The 17,934-nt window shown below is 33.2% G+C and overlaps 1 protein-coding gene across 2 annotated transcripts in view; it reads right to left on the bottom strand.

Annotated features, from left to right (window-relative positions):
* Nucleotides 1–360: 360 nt before the first annotated feature.
* Irbp (Inverted repeat-binding protein) overlaps nt 361–17,934 on the bottom strand; it is a 33,536-nt gene continuing 15,962 nt past the window's right edge. For both annotated transcript variants that reach the window (XM_089254696.1, XM_089254697.1), the window contains exons 10-16: nt 12,671–12,785; nt 10,495–10,712; nt 6,069–6,264; nt 4,112–4,189; nt 2,585–2,688; nt 2,380–2,469; nt 361–1,500 (exon numbers count right to left, since the gene is read on the bottom strand). In XM_089254696.1, coding sequence (XP_089110822.1) covers nt 1,387–1,500; nt 2,380–2,469; nt 2,585–2,688; nt 4,112–4,189; nt 6,069–6,264; nt 10,495–10,712; nt 12,671–12,785 — 915 coding nt within the window. In that variant the 3' untranslated portion in view covers nt 361–1,386. The remainder of the gene's footprint in view (nt 1,501–2,379; nt 2,470–2,584; nt 2,689–4,111; nt 4,190–6,068; nt 6,265–10,494; nt 10,713–12,670; nt 12,786–17,934) is intronic.

Raw genomic sequence — 17,934 nt, 5'->3', positions numbered from 1 at the left:
TGGGTAAATATTTGCTTCCAGAACAATTTAATACACCAATGTGTAATGTGACTGTTGGCGTTCTTCAACCTATGTGTGGCCAGACATATTAGAACATGGGAAAGGAAAGTGGCATCTTTGACTTGGGCTCAAAGCTGGAAAGTAATGGTTGTTCTGTTTGACCAGCCTCCAACATTTGAGTATCATTGCCGATGATGGAGTGGCCACACTACTTGCCCATGACCAGCGTTGACTACTGCAGCCCTGGTTTAAGCCTCCATCTTGTGTTACACTCAACACCACACTAGAGATATCTATAAATTACCAGAACTCTCTTTCTGAATAAAGCTACAAAACAAGAAAAAAAAAATTTTAAACTCATTATTTAAACAGCACTGATATGATTTTATTTGGACGCTACAAAAAATGGTTATAAACAATGAAACATGTTTCTGAACATCAGTTCGTATTCACACTGTACAAAAGAAAAAAAGAATCTCTGATTCACACCATACTGGCAATACATCACTAACACTTTTACACTGTTTATGAACTCTATTTCTCAACAAATAGGAAGAAGTTAGTAAATAAACAGCTTTTCTTCACATGGTAATGCATCGTAATTGAGGCAGTGTGTTTCATCTTTCAATCATAATCATGGTACAAAACTTTACTTTGCATAAAAAGTTAAAAAAAAAACACTTCTAATTAAAGGCTACTTAAAATTAAGAGATTATAATCACAGTACCTGTTACTGCTCCACTGACCAGTCATCTCTGGGTGCTTTTAGCGACAGAAAAAAAAAGTTATGGCATCTATAGATACCTTATTCAAAAATGGCTAGTCAGTCATATTTTTAGAAACTTAATGATTTATTACATTACGTAAATGTAATGACTTCAAAACAAACTTTTTTTAAGAAAGCACCAAAATTAATTCAAATGATAGATTCAGTTACACAAATATAAAAATTGAGGAAAAGATTTTAATAAAATATTTTTTTTTCCACGCAGCTGTCTTATTTCTCGCACAGGCATGAAATGGCTGTGGAATGATATAAGAAGCAAAGTATTTATACATACATATATATCAGTATTTATTGATGAAATATAAGCACCAAATAGTTTTGATTATGATGCAATAAAAGAACATACTATATGAGCACATGTAGTTACAGCTACAAAACAAATGGATGAGCAAAAAAATCAACAAAACTATAAGCAAACATTGAAATGGCACAGCTTAATCTAGTAAAAATTATTCAGAATGATAACAAAACAAGTACTTTCGTGTTAAGAGATGCTTACATAAAATTCTCACTCAAATGTGCTTCTCAACCTCACAAGATCTGGAAACACTGGATATCGAGAAGATACATTTTAGACTAACCAGTGTTCCATTTGAATTTCATTCATCATAAAATTCTTTAATGGCATCAATAATATCTGCTTTTTTAGTTCCACATCGAATACCATTTCTCTTGCAAAATTCTTTCAGGACATTGACTTTAAATCTGCTCAACTGAAAAAATTGAAATATCAATCATCTTTGTGATAGTGACAAAACCCACATGATTTCAACTGCATTAATGCATGGGATGAGACAAAAAAAAAGGGAAACCCTATTACAGGATTTAGATTTTTCTTGCGAAATATAAATATTATTTTTTTGACAATTATAAAGTTATTTTTTTAATAATTTTAAAAATTATAATTTAAAACAGTAAATTAATACACAAGAATAGTAATTTATATCTGAGAAAATTTCTCATTCCCCCATTCTTAAAAACATTTATGTTTTCTAGTATGGTTCTCAACTTGCAAGTGTCTTGATTCACATATAATCTAAGTTATGAATAAAAAAATATTCCAAAGAAATAGACCTTTTCTGGATATTATGCGGAGGTAAACTCAGGAAAGAAAAGCCATCCAATCTTCGCCAGGAAAATATTTGCTAAAAATACCCTAGCTTGAAAGTAAATTGACTAACCAGTGTGAAAGGTATAAGAGAATGCTTAGCCTAAACACAAAAGCTCTACTTGAACAAGTCTAAACCAACAGCATCGCCAGACTGTATTGTACACTGCATTTAACTTGCAGGCAAATCCACCTTCTATTTCACACTTGATGCTACTAAGCTGACTAATTTTTATAGAACGAGTACTATTCTAAGAGTGTGGAGCAGATAAATAGTAGCTAAATTAATTTATATGCAAAAATTTCATTCATGATTTTCATGATACAAGTAAGGTTTCAGAACAAATACACCTTGTCAGTATATACTACTGTATTTTTCCATTATTCCAGGTCAAGAATTAAAAGAAAAATTTTACACAAATCATTTTCAAATAAACTAAAGCTAATACAATATAATACCAAGGAAAAATATATAGTGCCTTACTTGACCAGTGGTAGCTTCTGTCAATAGGTTTTCTGGAATAGCAGCATCATCTAATCTGGACTTCTTTTGAGAAGGGCCATAGGATCCACCCTGAAATAATTGATAGAGATTTTTAATAAAAGTTTTTAATATGTAAATTATAAAGAGAGAAAAATGGAGTGTTAAACATGGAAAAAAAAAAGAAGAAATTTAAAGGAAAAATTACCATTTCTCTTTTATGTGAAGATTCTTCAGCTCCAGGACAAAGCAAGGCTTTAAACTCGTCGATAAGCTTGCCAGCCCTCTTCTCTATGATATCTTTAGTGGGAACTGCAGATAACAGAAAAAAAAAATGGAAACCTATGTGTTTGAAAATTCTTCAGATCCAAAATGATAACTCTATTCACCACTAATAAACAAAAAAAATTAAAATGAAGTATTTTATAGTTTTTCACCAACGTACTCAGTCAAACATGTTTTTTAAATTAACTGGATGTATAATGTAAATACAATATTTTTTTCAGTTCCTGGGAACAAAAAATATGAAAATGTTAAAAAGATTGTAACTCATATCCAGACTTCTTAGGATCTAAGTGATTCTGGATTAAGGAAACTTGTAGAATATGGATCCACTTTTGTTTATTTCACAAAAGTTTTCATTTTCAAAGCAGTAATGTTTGAGCACCGTGATCATAATTTTCATTTGAAAAAAAAATTAATAAAGCAACATATATACGTATAGTAACAAATAATTTAACTTTAAACTTTATACAAAAATTACCACGTTTTCAAGACAAATAAATTCAATTGGTTGAACGGTCAATGCGTTTCGGCTCTTCAATGGAGAGCTGTCATCAGGACCTCGTGGTCAGAATTCACACGAATGAGTCATGGAGGGGTGATGTTTACGTCTGGTCGTCCGAAGAGTTCGCCTTTGTATTTGCTGCGTCCGAGTGGTCTTTGGATTGGCCTCCATTGAAGAGCCGAAACACGTCGACCGTTCGACCAATGGAATTTATTTGTCTTGAAAACGTGGCAATTTTTGTATAAATTAAAACCAGGCAAAGTTTCTCATTTTTGTGATAATTAACTTTAAACCTTATAACTTTTGATTTACATACAATTAGTAGTAAGCCATAGAAAAAAAAAACCTCCTTTTACTCATTCTCTAAATATTTTATATTGGCATGGCTCTGAAAAAAAAAAAAGTTTCTGAAGATGGATTTTTTGATTCCATATTCTTCACACAACATCCATACTGATGTCTCGCATTCTAGTCTTTTCAAATGTTCAACTTTCTTACATACTTAGAGCCTCATGTTTCTGTTTGCATCTTGTACCTACCACATCATTTAGCATTTTTGGAAATTCACTTAGATATTCACAGAAAATAATACAGCACTAGACAAGTTCTAAAACACAGGTTAAATGTACAGCGTGGAGAAATGAAATAGAGAAAAAAAAGTTCTTCTGATCAAATGATCAAAGCAGATTTTCTGACCAATTGTGATCCTTCATACTACACACTAGTGCTACCATTTGTTTCTATCTTCCCAAGTGGACGTGAAGCGTGAAAACCCCAGTGGACAGCAACAATACATTTGGGGGAATATATAAAAAAAAGGAAGAAAATGTAAGATGTAATAGAAAAAAAATCGGAATTCTGGGGAAGAAAAACATTGAACAGAGAAAAAAAAAACCTGAAATGCCTGGATTTGAGAGGTCTCACTGTATTTATAATGCAAAAACTTACGGGTGTAATCTGTGATTTCCTCAGGAGCATCTTTATTAAGGGCTAATGCCTCAATATTTCTCCAATGCTTCTGCAAAACTGTAACAAATCATTAAGAGAAATTAAAAAAAACATGAGAAAAATCTTCATTTTTTTTAAAAGTTATGAACAGAAGTTTAGGTTATCCACATTTTAAACAAGTAAAATTCTCAATAGCACACCATTAAAAGAGTGGGAGGGGGGACACATAACATGAACATTATGTGTTTTGTCTTTATGCAATCATTCAATTCTTCATTATCAGAAAAACATACTTTTCATTACTGAAGCCAATTAAGGTGGTCAGATTAACTAAATAGTTCAAGCAATAAAACACTCATGAACATACAAAGTTCCTCAACCAGGAAGGAAGCAAAACCACTCAGAAAAAAATTTGAATGTTCAACTGGTGTATTCTAAGACTAACAGACACATTTTAAAGAAATAATATAAGTATAATTCTGTTCCCACTCTTACTTTTTTTTACGGTTCAAATTAGCATAATTTTATTGCATGTTGAAACTGTTCAAGAACATTGGCAAAAATTATCATCCTATATTCAATATTATATAATTGATTAGAAGAAATTCCATGATAATTTCAAACATTTATTCAACAGCAATCTACAAGAACATTTTAAGTTGTAATAAAATTAAAGATCTAAAAAGTGTCATTCTAAAGGGCTTTCAAAATTTATTCATTTATTATTACAATGAAACCTGTCTAAGGCAGACAATGTACGAGACAGAAACCTGTCTTGAACAAAGCAGAGGCATAGTCTTGTAGATAACTATCTACAAGAATATTAATTATAATTAATGTTTTTTCAATCATGGTAAACCTCTTTAAGACGGAAACTGTCTAATGTGGAAACAGAAGGCATATTTAGTCTATTCTCAGATAAAAAAAACAGCTGAAATGGAAAGAATTTTTGGCCAAGAGCAAATTTTTGTCTTTTGAATGGGAGAAGATTAAGTCGTATTGACCCCTCTTTTGTTAGGAAACTCTTTTACTTCTTGGAAAGACGATGAATGCTTACTATTGCATCTGAACTGGTTCTAGAAGTAAAGAATTGGGTTTTGATAGAAGCAGCTTTACAATCTAAAACTTAGTAAAAGCCGATTTAGCATTTCATTTATGATGAAAATGATGACTTTTTGGGAGAAAAATAGGGGAGGGAGACTGAATTTATTATTCACATTTCTAGGGATACTGTGTTTTAGCATTTCATTCAGTGTAGAGATGGCCACCAGCCAAACAAGTCTTGGATTTGAACACAAAACTGCAGGCCATAGAGGTTAGCAAAAGCAAAATTTAAGTGTTTGTTGTTTCAGAGAAATAAAGAATCTTTTTTCACAAATGTTATTACTTGTTGATCTCGTTGTGACTATTTTTAAAAAGGTACATAATTTCCCAATTTTTTACTTTAAATATTAAAAATTTTTCACTTTTGAAAAAGTGAGTGTTCATTCTATTGTTATTCAGGAGAACATTTTATATTGAATTTTAACAATTCATGGATTAAATATGAAATTTCAAATTCATAGTAATCTGAAACATGAAAAAATTCAAAATAATATGCATAATACTTATTGATTTATAGCTGTTAGGGTGATGTTCTCAAAATTGAGGTTTCACAAAATGATAGAAATAAAACACTGCATATATTTTTGTGTGTGCCTTTATAAAACAAAATCTTGTCTAAAACGAAAACACAACTGTCAGTCTTTTGACATTCTGTTTTATACAGGTTTCATTGTACATAGTTACGGTTTTATCATGAGAATTACCATAAGCATTATTTGAATTTGTAGGCCAACTATAGTAGACTTATTCTGGGCTGTACTTGAGAGTTTTCAGCAGATTTTATCTTTTTATTGGTATAAGCATTTTATCTGTATTTGTTACCAAAAAGCCTTTTCCTCTCAACCAAAATTACCTGGATTTTCAAATGCCTCTGGATGATATGCAAACTGCAACTTTTTGATTATTTCTTTAGCTTTCTCGACTAATGGCTCACTCGGATGGTGCTTTGATTCTGGCTTTATGTGTCTTATGTCTTCCATAAATGGCAAATAAACAACATGAAAACCAGGTGGTGCAATTTGAGCTCCCCTATCATCAACTTTTTCTTCCTATGACACCAGAATAAAGAATATGTTTTGCATTATATAGAATTACATTACATATGAATCAGGTTTGGCAGGTTTTTGACACATGGCAGCTTTTGACGGTTTAAACCACGGCAGGGTTCCCAGCAAAATCTTCTTGATCATTTCCCTGACTCTCCCTGACCAAAAGCGCATACACTGTCATGCGCATATATAATTCTAAATCATCCAATACTCTAAATTATCACCCCTTCTGTATTCGTGGGGGTTACGTTCTGGGGGTGGGGGAAAATATGGGAAATCTGCAAATAACCGAAACCATAGTTTTTTTTTGTTTAGCTCGTTTATTGAACATCATGAGAAGAGCAGAGTGATGCAAAAGTATAAGGGAATGTAAAAAAGGGTGCAGCAATTGATTTTTAGTGATGTTTTCTGAAAGAATAATGTGATTTCTGTTTGCAGTTTCTTCTTCATATCATCGAGTATGTTGAGAAGACTTCCTCTACCAATTTTTCTACATGTGAAGAACATACCATAGGGGGATCTATATCATGAAAATAATCTATTGCTGATTTGAACTTGTGAAGCTCTCCTGTTATGTTACTCATGGTGAGCTTGTCTTCTACTTCTTTATTTTGATCTTCTTCGTCCAGTACCGCTTGTTTCATGAGCAATCAGCTGCATTAATTCCTTCTCAGTCAATGCCTCTGAATTGCTATTAATTAGCTGTTCAACTTTTCTATATCCACATCATTGAATCCTTCACCCACTTGTTTCATGAACGTGACAATGCCTTTTATAATCTCTTCAGTTGGCTCTAAAAATGGTTGTGTCCTGGAGCGCACATTGTGGTCAAAGGTCAATCCACCCCTAGTTGACTGTTTCTCTCTTAAGAGCTCTCATGGTTCTAGTGATGACAGTAATAGCATTAGCAATAGTATAATTCTACCATACCTTCAAGATAATTTCTGCATTTGCATCTTCTATTGCATGCACAATCATCTTCATTGAGTGACATGTATGGTGAGCCTTTAATGCTCGCATTACCTCCTGATCAAGGGGACTGAATGATAGATGTTGTATTAGCAGACATATAACGGACTTCCACACCATCAGCTTTGAACTCCTTGACATCTGGGTGTCCAAGAGTTTTATTCAGTATCAAAAGAACTTTGAATGGCATGTCTTCACTCTAAAGGTACTTCCTGACTTTTGGAATGAAACATTGTTTAAACCAATCCAGGAAAAGTGTTTTCGTAGCCCAAGCTTTTCTACTGTTCATCCAAAATACTGTGCGGGAGCTTTGACTTATCCTTTCCCTTTAATGCTCACAGATTTGCAGATTAGAAAATGACGGTGGGCCTTACCATGTACCTATACACATTTGCAAAAACAACATAGTAAGTCTGCCTTAACTTGACTTAAAACCAGGGGCTCGCTTTTCTTCTTGGGTGATAAATGTTCTATATGCCATTTTCTTCCAAAATGGTACAGTACTTTAGCGTTAAACACCTACTGAGGTGAATATCCCGTCTCTTCAATAATTTTTGGCGGAGCCTTTGAAAATTTGCTAGCTGCCGCCTGGTTGGCAGCAGCTTGATCGCCAGTGATTTTTACATTACGTAATCCAAATAGTTTCTTAAATCTATGAAATCAATTTTTACTTGCATAAAATTATGATGAAATAGACGTTTCACTAGCCCTTCCCTTTATAGAACAGCAAGTTAATCTTTTCGCTTTTTCCCATTATAATATTACAATCAATTGGACTACCATCTTTGTAGCAGTCTTGTACCCACAAAAAAACCCTGCATTATACAAATAAAAATACAAATACAACACTACAACAGGCAAAATGCCAAGCGAGGTGGCTGAGAAAAAGATGCCCATAACAAATATGGATGTCATATATTTCAAAAATAAAGCAACCCAATTAAAAATGTAATTAGAAACATTATAAACATGATCGAAACATTTTCGATATGAGAAACACATGGATTTCATAGGGGATACAAAGTTTTCGCAGCTACAGCCACGGCTGATCAAATTTCAGATTCCTTTTTCCTGATATATCTCACCGTACATTCGCTGATTCCGTAATAGAGTCACAGCAGCAATTGACTTACCTTCGCCAAACATAGTCAATGTATCCAATTTTTCTTGTAAAGTTTTCACTTTTTTTTTGTCTTTTTAGAGCATTATCAGTAGCACTAGACAAATGAGCCATCCTAAACAAGTGCAACTCAAATTTTGTAAACAAAACACGCGAATGACCATTGCTGAGCATTGCTGAAAAAAATTCCAATGAAGGAAGAAAAACCGCAAATACAGGGAGGAGGCGACTGAATATCATTTCGCTGTAATATATCATTGAAAAGCACATTACAGAAAGAATGTTAATATTTTGCCGCCACCACCACTCCTTACAAAATCAAATTGTGTATATGATCATGCATACAATACCAGTTTCCTTGGACATCTCACACAGAGATAATTGAATTCAAATCAATCTTCAGCATATAAAGGTTAAAGGTTCTCTATCCACAGGCAGGAAAAAAAAGCAAGAGGATAAAATGTTTTTTCAGAAGAGATAGAAAAGAAATTAAGAGCTGGTAAAAGTTTAAAGTTCTCTGACTTTTACTGATCGTTTTCTGATTCCCTGACTTTCCAAGTCACATGGAACCTTGCACGGTTTAAACTGACATGTCAAAAACCTGAAATATTGCTTTTCAATATAAAAATCCCCATTGGAAATACACACATTAATTGCATGTAACGTTTAAAATGACTATGTTATACAAAGAATAAATATTTAATATGATTGTAAAATAATTTTCCACTCTCTATCAAATTATTTTGGACAATATATGTGTTTCTTTTTTCTTATAAAATATACAATTTGAATAAAGCATAGCATAAACACTGAAGGGAAAACTATGGTATGATTTGACACACATCTGATTAAAGATAATTCTTGACCTTCCAAAATTTCTTTAACTGTTTATATATGTGCATTGATATAAACCACCTGCTGTACTCTTTTTACAACAGATAAGTGTTTAAAAACGTTTATTACATCATATATATAGATTTCTGTTATTATTAAATTATCTAGATAATCACTGATACTTAAAAGGATACTCTTATTGTGCATAAAATTGAAATATATCTAGCGATCACAATACTAAATTGTAGAACTAAAATGTCATTTAATTTGGCAATGCTAGTTGTATATGATGCTTAAGAAACTCCTATAGCTTATCCTTAGTCAAACTTAGTTATTCTTACCTTTCCACTATGATATGGTATATTTACTAGCATTTATAATGCAATGGTTTTCCAATTGAAGCTGTATTTAAACATGTAAAACAAATGATTTGGGTATCAAGTCCTGTCAGCTCTGCTTTGATTGAAAATACTCTTAAAAACTCTGTGAATTTATACACCCTGAGCTAAGAAACTTTCAGGTGAGAATAAATGAGTTAATTAATGTATCAACAGATGCTGCGTGAGAATTTTCATATGGAATAAAATTTTGGGCTGATCAGAAAATTTAAAATGTCAAAATAGATATTTTTCTCAGTGATTATAATTCCAAATATAAAACCCTTCAATCTACATAAAAGTAAGTGTTTTGTTATTTAACATATCTATCAGGTTAAAACTATTTCACAATGATGACAATAAGTTTTGACTATTTTAATACTCATTTAGTTTCTGAAGCCAAAAACCTAACCCTGATGCCCTATCACACATATTTTGAATAAGCAGCTCTATTCCGCTTAGCAAATTGAACACAGGTAATGATTAGCTTAGATAAATAAACCATAAAATTATATTTTATATGTTCTAGACTCTTTGTTGAAAAATACAAAATTGCAAATTATAATTAATATTTTGTTTTAATTATTGTAATAAATTAATGTTTGAAAATTTAAGTTCTTCATTATGTAATATACCTATTATGTTCAAAACATTATCAAAAAGCATTCATTTAGGTTTTTGACGTCAAAAACCCAACCCTGATATGAATATCATAGTTGCACTTGTAGTGTTATTAATGAATTGTAGTTATAAATATTAATGAATAGTAATTATTCCCTAATACAATGAAAAGAATGAGGCTACTAAATGCTATTTCTTATGTGTGATAAATAGAAAAATAAAGGTAGAAAGCCATAGGAAGCCCAAACTTTTGAATCATGAAAGCAAAGAATACACCAATTATTAATTCTTTTACACAAGCAACTTTACCTGAGGCAGAAGAGCAACAAACTTTGGTGGGTCATTCTGTCTGAGAACCAGTCGACATATAGGAGTGTATTCTCGCTTTTGGGACTGCAATAATAAGGCATAAAATAACTGAGAGCTGCCAGCCACAACTTTGTCATTTGGATAAGCAAATAGACTCGGTCTGATATGGTGATGGACCTTTAAGTAAGAAAGTGGTTTGAAACCCATCAGCAGAAGACCTAATGAAAATATAACCAATTTATGAGAACACGATGCATATATTCATGTAAAAAAGTTTATTAACATGTAAAAATGTATAAAAAACAAAATATAAAACAAAAATCTTTATTGATTGATCTCTTTTACCTTACTCATTTAAAACTTTTCTGCTATTTAAGTTAAGCAACATAAAGGGCTTGTGTTCATTTTTCCCTTAAATACAAATCCTATTCATAACACAAGTATAATCTATCTAATTCACGAAGTTTGTTCTTTATATTCCCATAAGCAATGGAAAAAAAAACATTTAAATAATCTGAAAATATAACAGATTATGGTAAAATATATTAAAACAGAATTAGAGACCAAATATATTTCTTCCCGTGGCCATGCATCATACAAAATTTTAACACTTCATAGACCAGTTTTTTAATGAGTATAAATAAGCACATGAGTTAACTACTAATGATTCACCTCATCCATATTCCTCTATGGAACTTCTAAGGAATGGGTGCATATTGGAATGTGTGTGTATGTGTGGTGGACCTGACGTGAAGTTTGTTTCTGTGTAAAGCTTGTTGTGTGTAGTGCTTCCATCTGCCTTTGATTTTTCTAACTATGAGTGAAGTGTAATGATTGAATAATTGTATTGTTGTAGGCCTGTTGCTATCTGGCATGTGGCATCTGGCATCCTGTTGCTATGTGGGGAGACTTTTTAACGGGGAGATTGGCTCGCATTCGCAACTTTGAGGCTCAAGCAAAGAGAGATCCTCGAAATGTCCAACAGGCGAAAAACCTTATGAATTGAATTCAAAACACGAACTGAATGCAAGTGTATCACTGGTAAAATGTTGGCTGAACATCATGGGTTTGTTTGCTTGTCTTCCAAGTGAAAAAAAAATTTATTACTTAACTACAGGAGAGAGGGAGAATTATGACATATCTTTCTATTGACAAAAGAAACAATCTAAGATACAAATAGACAATACATAATATACATACAAGGTATAACTGGTTCTTATAGGTAGTTATAAGGTAAAAATTAAGGTATTATAGGTTCTTATTGTTAAACATGGAGGTGGAAGTGGGAATGCTTCTCTGCTAAAGATATCAGTCTTCTTTACCTTGTGGGAAAAACCCGAGGGAAGAGGTTTTGCAACAAAAATGTATTCCATAACCACATCATCCTTAACAATATGGAACACGCCACTATTACTGATATTACAGCAAGACAATAATGGTAAAAGTTGCTAAAAATCCCTTAAAAGGCAAAAAAAAAAAAAATTATGGGTAGTCAGAGCCATAACTTCATTACCACCAAATATTTATCGTTTGAGTTCAATAGACAAGTCAGAGCCAGGAATTATATGAATTCAATGTTTTTTTCAATTTTGCAAAAAAAGAATGGAAATGAATATTCACTGACCATGTTCCAAGCACATTGGATCTGTGCCAAAGGCATGCCAATAAGTTTTACAACCCATATTTTCCAATGAAGAGTTGACTTATAGTAATTTTTTATAATACCCATGACATGAACGGATCTATTTATGATTCTTGTTTGTTTGTGTCAAAAAACTTTTGACCCCGCCATACAAGGAATTAATTTTTTTTCTGATTTCATGAAGTGATAAACAGTTTCTTGGTCATAATATTTTGTAATAAGGTTCAGTGTTTATGTTTCATAGGACAGATTTAATATAAAAAATCAAATAAGAAACTTTTAAACAAATTTACTGTTGTCAAAAGACAACTATATATACATATACGCTATACACTATATTCCCATATTTCATGTAACTCAATTTTATTTTTAATGCTAGTGACATGCATATCCTCATTCATAAAAGGGCACTGCCCTACCTATGAGACTATTTTTTGACAGTGCATGCCCATTTTGAAAAGTTAAAAATTAAATGAAAAAAAATATTTTTATAATTGAGATTTTCAAATAAAAAGAATTCGAACTAAAACATACCTGGTTCTGCCAGACATCGTGTTTGTTTAACTTCATCCTCTGTTAAATAGATTTTTTTCCCTCCATATTCTTGGAATTTTTTGAGATCCCAAGGCAATAAAATTTCGCCGGTATCCTATAGAGATAATGATTTAAAAAAATCCATGAGGACATGTTGCCCAGAAAATATGCCAGTTAAACAAACTTAATATAGTCAGCACTCATTATAATGACTACAATTGTTCTATGGCAAATGGGCATTACATCAAAAAGAAAACACATAGGACAGTCATTATACAAAAAAATTTGGGAATAATCTTACTTTAATCAGGGGTGGAAAATAAAAATTTGATTTTTGTAGCAGGAAAAATGTTGTTTTTGTAGCCACATTTATCGTTTTATAGTTTTGTAGCACTTTAAAATTTTGGCAGTAAATAAAATACACAAGTTTTTATATGCATATATGCAATAGCATAGACAGGATCACTTTTCACTTTAAAAACTGTTATCTCAGCTAAGGAGGAGGAGGGCGCTACCTCACCAAGGCATAAAATACATACAGACTTCCTATAGAAGAAATTTTTTAATTTTTAAATCAAAAAAATTTAAAGAGACTTCTTGATATTTATATATATTTTTATATTCTCTACAATATCAACAAATGAGAGGCTTTTAACATAGGTACATTTTGACATATGGTAATCAGATTTCAAAAATAATTTGAAAATGAGTGTTTTTAGATTTACCTTGTGAATTTGGTAATCACTAATTAAAAATTAAAAAATCACTACAGGAGAGACTTGAACTCATCAGAAAGTAATTATTTTTCTTGTTTTTGCTGCTAATACAATTCTGCCATGAAGCTGGGCTGGAAGAGATCTCGGCAACGGGATAAGTCCGGTGGCAGAGACCCTGGCGTTCATTCATTCATTCATGCTAATACAATTCTAAGTTGTGCTTTTATTCTCTTCAGTTTCAAGCATTTTCAAATGTTTGATCTTGCTTTTTCCACGACACAATTTACCCATTTCATATTTAAAATGATAATCATTTCTTTTTGAGTTTGCTCCTGATCATTACCTCAGTTTGATTCGAAATACAGGGCGTTCATAATTAAAAGAACCTATTTTAAAGGCGAAAAGTCATAAAAAATTGTGAAATTTTGTAGAGGACTTAAAGTAATGGGAATTTGTTTGGGGGGGGGGGGAGGAAGGGGTAAAAATTAGTTGTACATGTTGCCCCCAAAGCCGAATGTTTTGCGGCGTTCTGCAACGAGCCCTTAGCTGACTGAAAATGTTCTGCGGTAAAAATTTGCATATACATAATAGCGTTTTTCCACACTTTTCTTAAAATTCTTCCAGATTTTTCTGCAACAGCACTGGTTGTTCTGCGACGTACGTCACACACTTCAGCATATTCTGCTTTGGGGCATGTTGCCACCAGAGGGCGTCCTATTAAGAAATGCACATTTACGCAAATGTTTACAATTTTAACAATTTTTAAAAACTTTTATAATTGTTACTGCAACAAAACATGTTCCATATGATGGCCATCATTTTCAGATACCATGTGAAATCACAAGATGACATGTTCCACAACTGACCGAAGTGTGTGCGGGGAAATGTTCAGCACTTGGCGTGAAATGCTGCCTTTAAGATAAGGTAAAGTTCTTGGATTGTCACGACTTACCAGATGTTTCAAATGCTCCCAAAGCCAAAAATCACATGGATTAAGGTCCAGGAATCAGGGAGGCCATCGATTAGGAAAGTGCTGGCTGATGACACGTTCTTCTGTAATATGTATTTTAAGAACATTCTTAACACACACTGCAATGTGTGGAGGAGCTACGTCTTGCATAAAGATTGTGTCTGCAAAGCAGTAATGTGCTTGAAGAGCAGAAACTATTTTGTTCTGTAACAGCAATGCATATCGCTTCTCAGTGATCAAACATGTCACCGGACTTGTAGAACGTAAATAGTAATAAATGTAGCAATAAATAAATAAAATGTAGCCTCCTCATAGAAGTAGGACAGAATAAATGATGCAGTAAATCCACACCCTACCGTCATTTTGAATGCAACAGAACCTCTAAGATAATGTGCAGATTTTCTTGTCAAATTTTGCAGTTGTGAGTATTGACTGCACCATCCAAGTGAAAATGCACTTCGTTGAGAATATTGCGCTGTCCAAAGGATATTCCAAGGCCATTCTGAATCGACCTCAATGCGAGCTAGAAACTGCACTGAGAACCAGAGTCGAGCATCATAATCATGTGGAAGCAACCACTGCACAAGTGAAAGTTTGAATGGATAATATCGGAGGATATTCATAATGATCTTATGGACAGTTGAAAGTGACCTCTGACAGTTGAACGCCTGTGCTATATGCCTGACATTACAAGAATTTGTAGCTCTGTCCTCTTCCACTTGAAGCAAAACCTCCTGTACTGCGTCTATAGGAACGGGGTTTCTTCCAGGACGAACTGCCAATGATTCTGTGGTTTCAAATTTCGTTATCATACTCTGAAGATTTTTAACATTCATTGGACCTTTTCGAATCCTCTTCCAAGCCTGATATTTCCGTAGAGCAGTTACTGCAGAATTGCTGTCTTGGAAAAACAATTTGACAAAGATAGAACGATCTCATAAACTTATCGTTACTGTTAGCATCAAACACATTGAGAAACAAGATCGCCACGAATGTTTCTAGGTTTTATAACAGCTGCTGCATGACATCACATAAATTTACATGTTTACTACAGGTATTCAAAGTGGTGACATATGTAACTAATTTTTTTCCCCAGAACAAATTCTCATCACTTCATGAAGTCCTCTACAAAATTTCACACTTTTTTGATGACTGGTTTTGCCTGTAGGCTACTTTAAAATAGGGTCTTTTAATTATGGACACCCTGTACTTTGAGATAACTTCTTTTGCTGTGTCATTTTTTAGAATATTTATTAGAAATTCTAAAAAATTTAATATGGTGATCAAAAAATGTAGACTTAAATTATTTTTAACTTAAACTATAGAAATAAAAACTATAGAAAATAATGATAAAACACAAAAAATCCAATTTGAGTACATCTGTTTTCACTCCCTATTTTTCACTTATTTCGTGACCCTTTTCTCATTTCGTTACTTTTCCGGGATTTCATCACTTTTCCATGATCAGACACCCTGAATTTACTGACAGCTTTTGCATCACAACTCCTGATGGTGAAGATAGGTTCATCATTGCTGTTTTTACAGTGTGATAATGTGCTCTTTCACGACCTTTTCCATTCTGCTAAGTTAAAGGATACACGAATGTTTTGTCAAATACAGCCAGTCAGGGAAAATCGATGCAATTTAAAAAATAATTAATGTAAGGAACACATAAATCAAAGTAGTAAACTTTTTTTCATAAAAAAATAGCTGGAAACAGCGGTTGAAGTTTTTTTTTAATTGTTCTGTGGATAAGTGGCTATTCGCATAATTTGACCCTATTTTGTACATTGTTGGAAGTCTGGGAGGGGGCCTCGAGCCAATTCCATTTATGGCCCCAAGCAGTAAAATTACGGGAGGACAAATGATGTTATGAAAAAGCTTTTATTGTGAAGAAAGCGTTTTATTGTGTGTTCCCTTGAACTTCAAAGTTTAAGGGAAAAATTTTTTTTTGGCATGAGATGGTGCAGAATTGAAGAATTTTGGCGTTTTTGTAACAAAATGGAACAAGCGGACGGAAATTGTAACAAAATGTAGCAGACGTCTGAAATTGTAGCAGCTTGTAGCAGATTTTCCGCTCCTGCTTTAACGGAAAAATTGCTATAACATGGGAGTCATTGTAGCGAGCGTCGACTGTACATCCTTTCCTAATCTTCAAGCCGGCTTGTGAACCACTATATCAAATCATGAAAAAAAAATTTTTTTTCTTCAAGATTCGATAACACCTTTTTTCCAAATACAGTCGTCTTTCCATATTTGCAGGGGTTACAATCCAGGGGTGACTGCAAATACAGTATAAAGAATTCAGGAATAACCCAAACCCTAAAATTTTGTTCAGGCATCTCATTTTTACAGCATCTGCTTTGTGTGGAAGAAGTCCAGGAGATTCAATGCTATTCTTTCTGGAAAGAACAGGATAATGTCTATTAGTCATTTCTTCTGAATTCCAATTAATTTGTTACAATATAGTAATAAGGCTTCCTTTACAGACTTTTCTACAAGTGAAAAACATACTACAGATGGGTCTATTTCATCCAAACAATCCACTGTCGATTTAAACTTATGAATCCTCTGCTATGTTATGCTCGTAATGAACTTGTCTTCCAATTCTCAGGATTTGCAAAATAAATAATGACAGCTATTGTGTGCAAGTTTGCAATACATAACTTGAATACCTTTTTCACTTCACCGAAAAACAACACTTTCTACACACACACACACATGGGAGAAACATGGATCCAGGATTATATAATAGCAGGTGTAGCTACAACAATGGCTGGCTGATCAAATTTTGTCCTTATTTCTTAATACATTCGACTGACATTGATGCTGTAATAATGGGAAACTGAAACAACGAAGCTAACCTTTGTCAATATTTTGGGTTTTCCTTGCAAGGTTTTCACTTTTAGAAATATTTAAACAAGTACAAAGGTTTTTACAAGATGGCTGATGCAAAGAATATTTATGAAAAAGAGAAAATTCTACTGCCCTTGCATTGAATCAAACCCACGTCCTCTCTCTTGCTGGGAGAGCACCGTAGACCACATTACAAAGGCAACGAATATCTCAATTGTTCCTTGGAGTTCATATGCACTGAACGGGATCGCAAACGAACATTTGGACCTGATTCAGGCCAAAGCTCACAATTGCTCACACTGCCATCAGATGGAAACTGTCCATGTATGGTCCCATTCAGTACACACGAGAGAAAAAGGAAAGATTGAGACATTCCTTGCTCTTATGGTCTAGTGGCCTAGGGCGCTCTCCTGGCAAGAAAGAGAACGTGGGTTTGATTACCCGAAAGGGCAGTAGAATTTTATCTTTTTCCTAATTATTCTTCGCATCAGCCAGCTATTGAAAACCTTCATATCAGTCACTCTCCGCTATACATATCAGTCACTCTCTGCTATACATATGACTCTTGTTCTAATATGAGAATTATTACCTCAGCAGTGTTTTCCAAAAAAGAAACTCTGAAAGAGACTGTGAATACAAAAACAGTGAATATGAAATCTGCAAACACAGAGAGTTGATTGTAATGAGAAATTTTAATACTCTCACTTTGAGATTAAGTAAAT

This window comes from Pholcus phalangioides, unplaced genomic scaffold (genome assembly GCF_987345545.1).
Source record: "Pholcus phalangioides strain wild (caught in Gottingen) unplaced genomic scaffold, Ppha-v1.0 ptg000042l_1, whole genome shotgun sequence".
Classification (NCBI taxonomy): Eukaryota; Metazoa; Arthropoda; class Arachnida; order Araneae; family Pholcidae; genus Pholcus; species Pholcus phalangioides.
The sequence above is the reverse complement of the archived record's forward strand: the minus strand, read 5'-3'. Positions and strand labels throughout refer to the sequence as shown.